Source organism: Octopus sinensis, linkage group LG19 (assembly GCF_006345805.1).
Source record: "Octopus sinensis linkage group LG19, ASM634580v1, whole genome shotgun sequence".
In the NCBI taxonomy this organism is placed as follows: domain Eukaryota; kingdom Metazoa; phylum Mollusca; class Cephalopoda; order Octopoda; family Octopodidae; genus Octopus; species Octopus sinensis.
This window is the reverse complement of record NC_043015.1, coordinates 38,505,652-38,517,689: the sequence shown is the minus strand read 5'-3', so window position 1 is coordinate 38,517,689 and position 12,038 is coordinate 38,505,652. Positions and strand designations below refer to the sequence as shown.

The following is a 12,038-nucleotide window of genomic DNA, read 5'->3' as shown; positions in this document are numbered from 1 at the left end:
TATGGTTGCTATTTCTAGCAGCAAGTCTAGTTACCATATAGTCCCTCTCATTGAATCGTGACATGATTTTAAGGAGTTTTTGTTTACTTGCCATCCTGTTTCAGTCTATTGTATTTTATTGGGGTTTTTTTGCCAAACTTCTAAATTATGGGCTACACATGACAATACCAGTTTTTTAGATGGTATATATGTTACTGGCTTCTGCCTAATTTCTTGAAGTATTGGTTAACCCAAGGTTATAAAAGAGCACAGGGATAAGGTGCCACACTGTGGGACTGGACTTAAACTACATGGTTTAGAAAGCAGACTTAACCCCTCAATCATAAGAAGACAAAGAAGATAGTCTCTCAAACTTACTTTTGTTTATTGTGTTTTTGTTTCACAAAACAATTATAATGCCTGTAATCTTTAAATCACCATATATACTTGGAGAGAGGTGTAGACTATCCCTGAAAGACAGCAGCTGCTTTACCCTTGGCCCCCAATTCAGTAACCTTGAACACACTTCCAGCAAGTTTCTCTTCATTTTGCAACTGTTTTTCTGTTAACTCGTCAGCACTTGAGGTCACAAAGAGTTCATCATAGTTTGGACCTCCAAAGCAACAGGAAGTGATTTGACTTGCAGGAAACTTGACCGATTTGAGAATTTTGCCTGAAGTTCATTTTAAGATTGAAAAAATTAAAAAGATTTGTTCGAAATTGCAAAATATAAAACCTAACTCGAAAAATTATTTTTAAATCTCACAACGTGAGATATTCAGCCACATTACTTTGTAGTAAAGATTGTTTGCCAACATAACATGGCAGTCCTGGTTTAGGACAAATGTTGCTGTAATTTTGCCTCAGGAGACATCGTGTTGTATAGCAAGCTGGGGCAGAATTACAGTAACATTCATCCTAAACCAGGACTGCCATGTTATGTTGGCAAACAAGCTTTACTACATAAAACCTAATATCTTCACAATTACTCCTATCATAATTATGTTGGATTCTTGTTTCAATCCTAATTACTTCTCTCATAATTAAATATCTTGATTTCTGTTCTGTGCTGTATTGTATGCATTGGTCTGTCCTTGTGAAACATCATCTCTAGAAACATTGTCTGTTTATGAAAAAACATTACTAACCTGTCACTCAGCCCTTTTCCATTTCTAGAGAAAGGGCTGTTGTCATTGCTTACTGATAACCCTCCCCTCAGTGCAATGTAACTAATTTTGATGTAAGAACTGACCCCGGTACTTGACTGGTCTGTTTACTTCTTGAATTCAGAGCTATGAAAAGCTAAGTTAACATGGGAAGGGTCTTAATTTTAAGTACTAAGAACTAATGAATTTATTAATGATTCAAGCTATGCTTTGATCACAACCAATATAAAAGAAGTTTGTGAAGTCATTTACAATAGCATGTGACTTGTTTCTTCTTCACTTTGTCTATACACACCCAGCCAAACAGAAATTTTGGGGATTTCTTAATAATTATCTGAATGTGTTCAATAATACGAACATTATTGAAAGGTTTTGCAGCTAAAGCTGGAAGCATTCTATCAAATGTTGGTCTTCCCAACTGTAGGCCTTTCATATGGGCAATTTCCATCTCCATTCTCACTCTAAGGAGTTTTATTTATTAGGGGCTGTACATACTTTGGGAAAAGGTTTTCTGCCACAAACTTTAAAACCTCATATTCTTTCCTTTATTGTTAATGAAGTTGTTATAGATTGACCCCATTATCCATTTATGAATGGGGTTTTAGGAATAATTGTCCTTGTCTGGCCCATGAGATCTGATTTATGCTTGTCCGGCCTGCAATGGCAAACGAGTTCAATACCCATAGGCTCCAATAACCACCACAACCCAAGATGCTTCGTTGGCTCAGCTAATGAGAATTTAGTAAGGAATTAAATATTCTGTACCTGTTTCTGGGTCAATCTGGAGTATTTGGCTGGTGGAGAAGCAAGCCAGCCATATCTTGTCATTCACATCAATTGTCATTCCATCTGGAATTCCAGAGTCGAGGAATTCTTTACCTTCAAAATCAAAAACCACTTGTTTTCTGGCTAAAGAGAAAACAGGAAATATTTTCTGTTAATGCTTTGAACCCGCTAGCAGGTTTGATTTTGTTAGACTCTACCCCTACAAGATGCAAAAGTGGGTAGCCCCATGGTTTTGTGTTTATGGGTCATTGATTCTCAGAAACAGTTAAGGCGAAGAGCTGGCAGAAACGTTTGCACGCCAGGCGAAATGCTTAGCGGTATTTCCTCTGCCGTTACGTTCTGAGTTCAAATTCCGCCAAGGTCGATAAATTAAGTACCAGTTATGCACTAGGGTTAATGTAATCGACTTAATCCGTTTGTCCTTGTATGTCCCCTCTGTGTTTAGCCCCTTGTGGACAATAAAGAAATAAGGAAACCATGCCAAAGTAGATAACAAAGCACAATCCAGTCTTTGGATCTGTTGGATTCTATTAAATTATGCCAGCATGGAACATGGATGATGATATTAAATCTGTGATAGAGGTATTTTTAGATTCTATGTTGAAATCCATGCTTGAATTGTTAATAAAGGAAACACCTAAAATGGATAATACTTACAGATCTCCCCTGTGGTTATGTCATAGTCATAAGAAAATACTTTTCTTGGAAGAGAATGGGTGTAGAACATGGTTTTGTCATCTGATGTCCATGCCATGCCATTAGATATATTGATCTTGTCTCTGACAGCATGGATTGAGAGATCTTTATCAATTTTATACAAATGTCCAGCTTCAGTCACCTCTAATATACCCTTGTATTCTGCGGTTGTACCTGAAAAGTAGAAAAGTTGTTAAATTAATTCAGTCCACAAATATTTTGTGTACAAGAGTATGTTATTGGTAAGTTACCAACTGGGTAATTATTGGTTTACCTAATTTCTGATGGTTAGAGAGATAAGTATATAAAGTTTAGCAAAATTGAGGTATAACACACATGTGTAGACAACATTTTAGAGCAATTTGGAATGTTGAGTGAAACATGGGCAACTGAGATGGGTGAGATGTTTGTGTATCAGGGAAGATATGCTTTTTTTTATTTGAGTGATCTGGAGGAAGGGACAGGATTTAGGGTCACTGAAGGACCCCCAAAACCAGTGAAATCAATACTATTAATGTTTCCTTTGAACAATTGCAAGTTGACAGATGCATCAACTTATATATATATATATATATATATATCATCATCATCACCACGTCCGCTTTCCATGCTAGCATGGGTTGGACGATTTGACTGAAGTCTGGCGAACCAGTTGGCTTCACCAGGCTCCAATCTGATCTGGCAGAGTTTCTATGGCTGGATGCCCTTCCTAACGCCAACCACTCAGAGTGTAGTGGGTGCTTTTATGTGCCCCCAGCACGAGGGCCAGTCTGGCGGTACTGGCAACGGCCAAGTTCAAATGGTGTTTATTATGTGCCAGTCCAGCGGCACCGGCAACAACCTCGCTCGAATGTTTTTTCACGTGTCAATAAGGCGAAGCTGGTAATGATCCCACTCGAATGGTGCTTCTTACGTGCCACAGGAATGGAAGCCAGTCAGCTGCTCTGGCAACGATCACGCTCGGATGGTTCTCTTAGTGCTCCACTAGCAAGGATGCCAGTCATCGAATTTGATTTCGATATATGCGTGCTCAAAAAAGTATCCAACTTTATTTTTTCCTGCCAAAACGAATGCTGCATAGGAAGATGGTGTTCCCCTTCCTTCACATGTGTGAAAATGTTTGTTTTGGTAGGCCACGTCAGTTCCTGGTTGTTACAGGTACTTGTCAGATCTTTGTTTTTGAGCAAGATGACTGATTTTGGAGATTTTGAAGAAAATTTATAAACAAACACCAAACAAACTCTACCTCCACAAACAAGAAGTTTTAAATACCTGTATAGTAATCAATGAACACAAAGAGAAAAACATACAACCCTACTCAAATACTTTTGCGAACACCAAAGCATAGTAGAAACACCTTTCTATAATAAGGGTCATGACACACCTGACATTTTGGAAAGAAGTTGACCCACCCAATTACAAAGGCTTAGATACTGGACTCTGTGCCTTTGACCTTTGTATTGTCAAAACAAAAGGATTAAATCTAATAATATCTGAAAGCAATGAAATTACTGTCACACCTTGTGTCTACTTAACAAAAGAGAAACACCTGCAATCTTGTTTACACACCTTTACATACTAGAATAAGTTCCAAACAATAACATATCTCTGAATTTAATCAAAATATTTCCAAAACACCTTTTCAGAACAACCAACCATAGAAACCTAATCACCCCCCCCCCACTGAAACCCACTCAACCAGAAATGATTTTAATTCAACAGAGACTAAATAAACGAATGACAATAAGTTTCCACTGCTGGGAATCCTTTCACTTGATATCCTTCTCCCACCCTTCATATTGTCCCCTCTACCCACATTTTACATTCAGCTTCCAAAAGCCCTCAAATCCTCTGTCACCATTTATTTGTCTCTTACTCTCCTCATCTGCTATGCTTGCTTCTCTCTCTCTCACCTTTTCTCCATCGGTTGCATCATCATCACTTTCCAGCCACACTTCACCCGCCCCCTTCATAATCGATCACCCTCCCCATCTCCCGCTATTCACTGATGCTGGTGATGTTGCCAAGCAGCTAGCAAGACCACAAAAACTGAAGGCTGGAGAGTTGGGGCTTTACACTAGATGAAGGAGGTTGAGAGTATGAGAGGGAGAGATGGGCCCAGAGCAAGATTTTGCAGAGGACCTGCATTGCTTCCCACACTTTGAAGAATTATGGAGAAACAACGAAAGACAGTTTCTTCACACATAAAGCAATGAAATACAAACCTGTCCACAGTCGGCCAAAACTGTCGCATTTACCATCGTTGAATCGATTCCCAGGTTTATCTGATTCTACTGTGATGAATGGTTTCACCTGTCGACTCTCCCAATCAAACTCAGCAATTTGGGCGAAATAGGATACGATGTAACCTCCAGATTCTCGAGGGACGATGAAGCCTATATTTCCACCTGGGAAGAAGAAGATAAGAAGCATGGTGGTGGGATGATACAAGGGGACAACAGATTACTGTTGATACAATTAGGGAGGTGGGGGTAAATTGATTACATCAACCTCACTGTTTAATTAGTACTTATTTTATTGACCCTGGAAGGAAAAAAGGCAAAGTCAACCTCGGTGGAATTTGAACTCAGAATGTAAAGATGGATGAAACGCCACTAAACATGTTGCCAACATGTTAATGATTCTGCTGGCTGGTTGCTTTATAATAGATTAATATCATACAATAAAGTATGTCATGTGATAATTTATACAAGAGGTTGATTATCCTACAAAAATAACGAGTGGTTCACCCTCATCTTCATTTTACTTCCCTTTTTTCCATGATGCTTAAGTTAGACTAGTGTGTTCTGTATATTATATATATGTGTGTGTGTGTGTGTGATCATCATTTAATGTCCGTTTTCCATGCTGGCATGGGTTGGACGGTTTCACAGAAGCTGCCCAGTTGAAGAGCTGTTCAGGTCCCATGTCTGTTTTGGAAACGGTTTCTATGGCTGGATGCCAGCCATTTTACAGAGTTTAGTGGGTGCTTTTTACATGGCACCAGTACCTATGATCCCACGAGATTAGGGATGCTCAGCTGGAGAGGGTTACAAGGGATGAGCCTGTAGGCAAGGGCCACCATGCTTTTACTTAACCTGTTATGTCTTTCCAACCTTAGCAAACCACCAGGAGTCTCGATCCACTCTGTGAGGCCCAATGTTTGTAGATCCTTTCTCACCCCTTTGTCCCACGTCTTCCTGGGTCTATCCCTTCCACATGTCCCCTCTACAATAAGAGATTGGCACCTAAGCAGTGCTTGCCTTGCTTACCAAGGCGGTACAGCTCTCACTCATACACATACATGTTGGCTGCCATTTCTTGATTGTTCCCTTAAATGATCAGGTGTTCAGAGGGCTTAGCAGCCATACTTATTTCTTTATTACCCACAAGGGGCTAAACATAGTGTGGACAGACATAGGTATTAAGTCGATTACATCGACCCCAGTGCGTAACTAGTACTTAATTTATCGACCCCGAAAGGATGAAAGGCAAAGTCGACCTCGGCGGAATTTGAACTCAGAACGTAACGGCAGACGAAATACCGCTAAGCATTTCGCCCGGCATGCTAACGTTTCTGCCAGCTCGCCGCCTTAATAAATGCCTGGATTCCATCAGGGAATTTTTCATTGAGTGTTTTGCCCTTTTTTCAGTTACAGCCAGTCATAGTATGCAACCATAAAGATCACATACGTACATATATATATAAGCAATAGGCACATACATAAATCCAAACATTTATATATATATATATATAGGCGTAGGAATGGCTGTGTGGTAAGTAGCTTGCTTATGAACCACATGGTTCCGGGTTCAGTCCCACTGCGTGGCACCTTGGGCAAGTATCTTCTACTATAGCCTCAGGCCGACCAAAGCCTTGTGAGTGGATTTGGTAGATGGAAACTGAAAGAAGCCCGTCGTATATATGTGTGTAAGTTTGTGTGTATTTGTGTTTGTTCCTCTCAACATTGCTTGACAACCGATGCTGGTGTGTTTACGTCCCCGTAACTTAGTGGTTTGGCAAAAGAGACTGATAGAATAAGTACTAGGCTTACAAAGAATAAGTCCTGGGGTCGATTTGCTCAACTAAAGGCGGTGCTCCAGCATGGCCACAGTCAAATGGCTGAAACAAGTAAAAAGAGAGATATGGATACATACCAGCTTCAAACTTGGTGTGAGTGTTGTCTATGGAATTCCACTTGTGTATACCTCCAGGTTCAAGATCAAGAAACAGCAAGGATTTAGTACTTTCCTCCCAGTGAGGTACTTCTCCAGTTCTTTGACAGACATTTTTCAAGACAACAGACACAGACATCTTGCTCCTGAGGAAGTTAAATTAATAAAAGTATTGGGTTGGTACATAATTATTGCGGCTTATTTTCAATAAATTTTATTCAACAAAAAATTTTAACAAAACGAAATTGAAGTAAATGGTGAATATGCTCCGGAATAATCATTTAAAGATCATCATCATCATCATTGTTTAACATCCGTTTTCCATGCTAGCATGGGTTGGATAGTTCAACTGGGGTCTGGGAAGCCAGGAGGCTGCCCCAGGCTCCAGTCTGATCTGGCAGTGTTTCTCCAGCTGGATGCCCTTTCTAACGCCAACCACTCCGTGAGTGTAGTGGGTGCTTTTTACGTGCCACCGGCACAGGTGCCAGGGAAGGCTGGCAATGGCCATGATTGGTTGGTGCTTTTTACATGCCACCGGCACAGAAGCCAGTCAAGGCGGCGCTGGCATCGGCCACGTTTGGATGCTGCTTTTTATGCCCCACCGGCACAGGGAGATCACAACAACAATTTCCATTTGACTTTTTATTTTGCTGTTTTTGTTAAATGTTGTTATTGTTTTTGTTGAATAAAATTTATTGAAACAGAGCCGCAATAATTAAAGAATAAAAGAAGCAATAAAATGGGTAAATTGTATTTCTTGCAAAAGATAACATTCAGGGTATTGTTGTTAATTTGTTTTCGTAATTATTTAAATTTTTTTCTTTTTGTATATAAATGACTGAGTGAATAATGATTTGGGATGGTAAAGAATTCTTGTAATATCCATTTATATCGGAAGGCGGCAGGCTGGCAGAAACTTTAGCATGTTGGGCGAAATGCCTGGCAATATTTCATCTGCCATTACGTTCTGTGTTCAAATTCTGCCAAGGTCGACTTTGCCTTTCATCCTTTTGGGGTTGATAAATTAAATACCAGTTGCGTACTGGGGTTGATCTAGTCGACTGCCCCCCCCCTCTCTAAAACTTTTGTGCCTAGAGTAGAAAAGAATATATGAATATTGGGTCATCCATTAAATAATGCAGTTCTTTTCAATTGCATGGCCTAAAAGTTGGAGGGGGACAGGATAAACTACCTACATACATCAACTTGCTATAAAAGCAGGTAGTAATTTTACCTTGTACTTATTCTTGGTGCAAGTTTTAAAAGAGTAATTTTTTACAAAGTTATAATATAAGTAACAAAGTTATAATATTTGCTATATTTTGCTTTATGAGTTCAATAAAGGCAACAACACAACGGAAAGTGCGAGGAATATTAATGCAGTCTATGGGGCTCAGAGAATAAGTATAAGCCAGTGTCAACGGTGGTTCCAGAAATATACAGGAATATATTGAAGGTCCATGAAAATGTTCTGCTTTAAATGTATTTATTGGAAGAAACAGCTGGGTTTCTTTCTCTGACATTTTACACAGTTCAATCTCCAAAAGTTAATGTGTGAAAAGTAAAATAAGAAATTTGAAAAAAAGGATCTATAAAATGAGTTTTAAAACATCAAATGACTATGGGGGGTGGGGGTCCACCAGAGTAAAATAGTTATCAAAAGGGTCCATGAGTAAAAAATAGTTGAGAACCCCTGAGTTAACCCTTTCGTTACTGTATTTATTTTCAGATGCTCTGTGTTTCTTTCAATTATTTTAAATATAACAAAGAATTTAGAAAAATGACTTAGTTATCATTCAGCTAGTGTTAGGAACATAAATTGTGACTAAGGTTTGGTGGAAGATTTTAATTCAAAACTTATGAAAGCAAGACATTTGTACTACAGAGCCAGAGGCGGGTTGGTAACGAAAGGGTTAAAGGATGGTGTAATGTTGCAGATTCAATTAACTGTGATTGATTTAAAATGGAAGAAATCTTTTAGATCTTGTTTTCACTGGTTTTAGAATTTCCGACCAAAAACACAGACAAGATTGTTCTTTGTTGTTTCATTGGATTTTAATTTGAATAAAATGAGATTTTTTTGTTGAAGCAAAATAAAATAAAATTGCTTAAACCCTTTGGCATTTAAACTGACCAAATCCGTCCAAAGTATTCTACCTGTTCCACGTTTAAACCAGGCAGATCCAGCCTCTCACACCTACCTTACAATATCATTCTAGAAATACACATCACACCCATGAAATCTCAAAGCTACAAGAGAGTATATGATTAACCCTTTCGTTACTGTATTTATTTTGAGATGTTCTGTGTTTCTTTCAATTGATTTTAAATATAACAAAGAATTTGGTAAAATAACTTCGTTATCATTCAGCTAGTGTTAGGAACACATAAATTGTGACTAAGATTTGGTGGGAGATTTTAATTCAATACTTATGAAAACAAGATATTTGTACTACAGATCCAGAGTCGGTTTTGGCCGGGTTGGTATCAAAAGGGTTAATTCTAAACAATGTGAATAAATAAGCATTACATTTGACAGAGGAATTAATCTGAATTCCAAAAGATTAAAGAAACACAAACCATTGATAGTTCTTACTTTGTAAGAAAAAGTGTACAGGGAGTTTTTCTCAAAGACTAGCAGAAATGTCTGTTCTGATTCTATATTTTTAAGCTTTACACATTTTTGATTGGAGAAATAATGTAATGGTTCAAGTTGTGAGGCCAAAATACAATTATGGAAAATCTGAAGTAATTTCTTACCTTTTTTAATGAAGAAAAGGCATCAAATTCTCACAGCTAACGAAAGAGTTTCTAAGCAAAAGTAATGAATGCCAGTCATCAGCCAGTTTGAATTTCAATGACAAAAGTTGATTTCATCACCGTAATGTGAGCTGCGATTGTTATAACCGTAACGTGGGCTGTAATAGTCACGCGGTGTTGTAATTTAAGGGCGGTAACATTGAGGTGGAAAGTACTGCATGGTGAACAGTAAAATGACACTGTGAGATGCCCACCCACATACACATATATGAAAGAATGTGTGCATGCACATACTCACGTACACACATATATATGTATGTATGTATGTGTGTGTATATATATATACATGCATACACTCCTGTCACAACCTGGGATCTTGAAGACTGCTTAAATGCAAGAAAGTATAGTAGTCCCCTAATATTTTATATTCAAATTTTCATCTATTCAATAAGACAATCAATACTTCATTTAATTTTACTATATATACTATTTATACTATATATTCTATATTCTACACTAATACTGTAAAGAATATAAATAAAACATAAAAAACAGAGTTGGAATTCCTTTGAATAATATATATCCCTCTATACACAATCATACAAACCCCTTTTATATATATATATATATATATATATATATTATATATATATATATATATATATATATATATAATATATATACATATATATATTTAGTGAGAGTTTACGAGAAAACAAAAGACGAAGACGGGTGTGTAAACAACAAACAGATGTATTAGTTTAGCGCTCAGGAAGTGAGAAAGTCTTTTACGTTTCGAGCCTACGCTCTTTGACAGAAAGGAACACAGAAATAAACAGGGAGAGAAAATACAAGAATATATATATGTGTGTGTGTGTATATATATATATGTGTGTGTGTATGTATATATATATATATATATATATATAATATATATATATATATATATATATATATATATATATGTATATATATATATGTATGTATGTATATATTTATATATATGTATATATATATGTGTGTGTGTGTGTATGCATATATATCTCACGGCTGTTTTCATTCCTTCACTTCACTCCGTATTTCATATCTTCTCTATAATGACCATTGCTTATCCATTTTCTCGCACTGTCTCTAATGAAGGGATATATAAAATATCCCACAAACAACTGCAAGAACTTCTCTTTATAAATATTCTGAAATCTTTCACAGCCTTGGATTTTTTAAATCTCATTTTGTGTTAAGAGTAGATGTTAGACCTTGTTCTTATATATATTGGGTTGTCCGGAAAGTTCGAGCCAATTTTTAATGGAAAGAAAAAGGTCAATGAATACTTGCCATTACATTTCTAATCAACCAAATACGAACCATTTTGTTGCACAATGCGTCTCCATCTTTCCTTTAACTTGAAAATACTCTCTTCCCAGAATTAAGGGAGTTTCATGGCAAAGAATTCATCAAGGGATCTTTTTACGTCATCCATGGAATTGAAATTTTACCATTAAGACTATTCTGCAGAGACCTGAATAAGTGGAAATCTGAAGAAGCAATATCTGGTGAATATGGAGGGTGGGGTAACGCATCCCAGCTGAGCTGCAGCAATTTTTGTCAGGTTCCCAAAGCATCAAGTGCTGAAAATGAACTTTCTTATCTTCCATTTTAAAGGGTTACAGAATTAACACAGGTTATAGGAACATAAACCTTCTTCCATGAAAAGATAACTTAAACTGTGCTCTAAATGGAGGTGTAGTAAAATCCTATTTTATGAACTCAACCATGTTCTAAAATAAGTTAAAAGGTAAGCTACTATAAATCGGCACCAACTTTCCGGACAACCCAATATATATATATATATATATATAATATATATATATATATATATATAGGCGCAGGAGTGGCTGTGTGGTAAGTAGCTTGTTTACCAACCACATGGTTCCGGGTTTAGTCATACTGCGTGGCACCTTGGGCAAGTGTCTTCTACTATAGCCTCAGGCCGACCAAAGCCTTGTGAGTGGATCTGGTAGACGGAAACTGAAAGAAGCCTGTCGTATATATGTATATATATATATGTGTGTGTGTGTTTGTCCTCCCAACATTGCTTGATAACCGATGCTGGTGTGTTTATGTCCCCGTTACTTAGCGGTTCGGCAAAAGAGACCGATAGAATAAGTCCTGGGCTTACAAAAGAATAAGTCCCGGGGTCGATTTGCTCGACTAAAGGCGGTGCTCCAGCATGGCCGCAGTCAAATGACAAACAAATAAAAGAGTATACATATATATATATATGGATATATATATATATATATTTACGTACATATGGATATATATATGCATGTATGTATATATATATAACTATGAAGCATTATGTAGAATATATTGTATAATGGATTGTGGGTAAAACCAAAACAATGAAGTATATACAAGGTAAATCACAAAAAAACAAATATGTGAATTAATGTAAACTTACCTTGTATTCAA

The 12,038-nt window shown here is 37.2% G+C and overlaps 1 protein-coding gene across 4 annotated transcripts in view; it reads right to left on the bottom strand.

The window, feature by feature from the left end:
- Positions 1-345: 345 nt before the first annotated feature.
- Positions 346-12,038, bottom strand: part of LOC115222288 (regucalcin-like) — a 55,493-nt gene continuing 43,800 nt past the window's right edge. The window contains exons 1-6 of one of the 4 annotated variants that reach the window (XM_036511271.1): positions 10,820-10,825; positions 6,786-6,949; positions 4,853-5,035; positions 2,589-2,801; positions 1,911-2,054; positions 346-652 (exon numbers count right to left, since the gene is read on the bottom strand). In XM_036511271.1, coding sequence (XP_036367164.1) covers positions 444-652; positions 1,911-2,054; positions 2,589-2,801; positions 4,853-5,035; positions 6,786-6,942 — 906 coding nt within the window. In that variant the 5' untranslated portion in view covers positions 6,943-6,949; positions 10,820-10,825 and the 3' untranslated portion in view covers positions 346-443. Of the gene's footprint in view, positions 653-1,910; positions 2,055-2,588; positions 2,802-4,852; positions 5,036-6,785; positions 6,954-9,563; positions 9,788-10,819; positions 10,826-12,038 lie in introns of those variants that run through there. The other 3 variants (XM_029792462.2, XM_036511273.1, XM_036511270.1) reach the window with 3 other exon arrangements.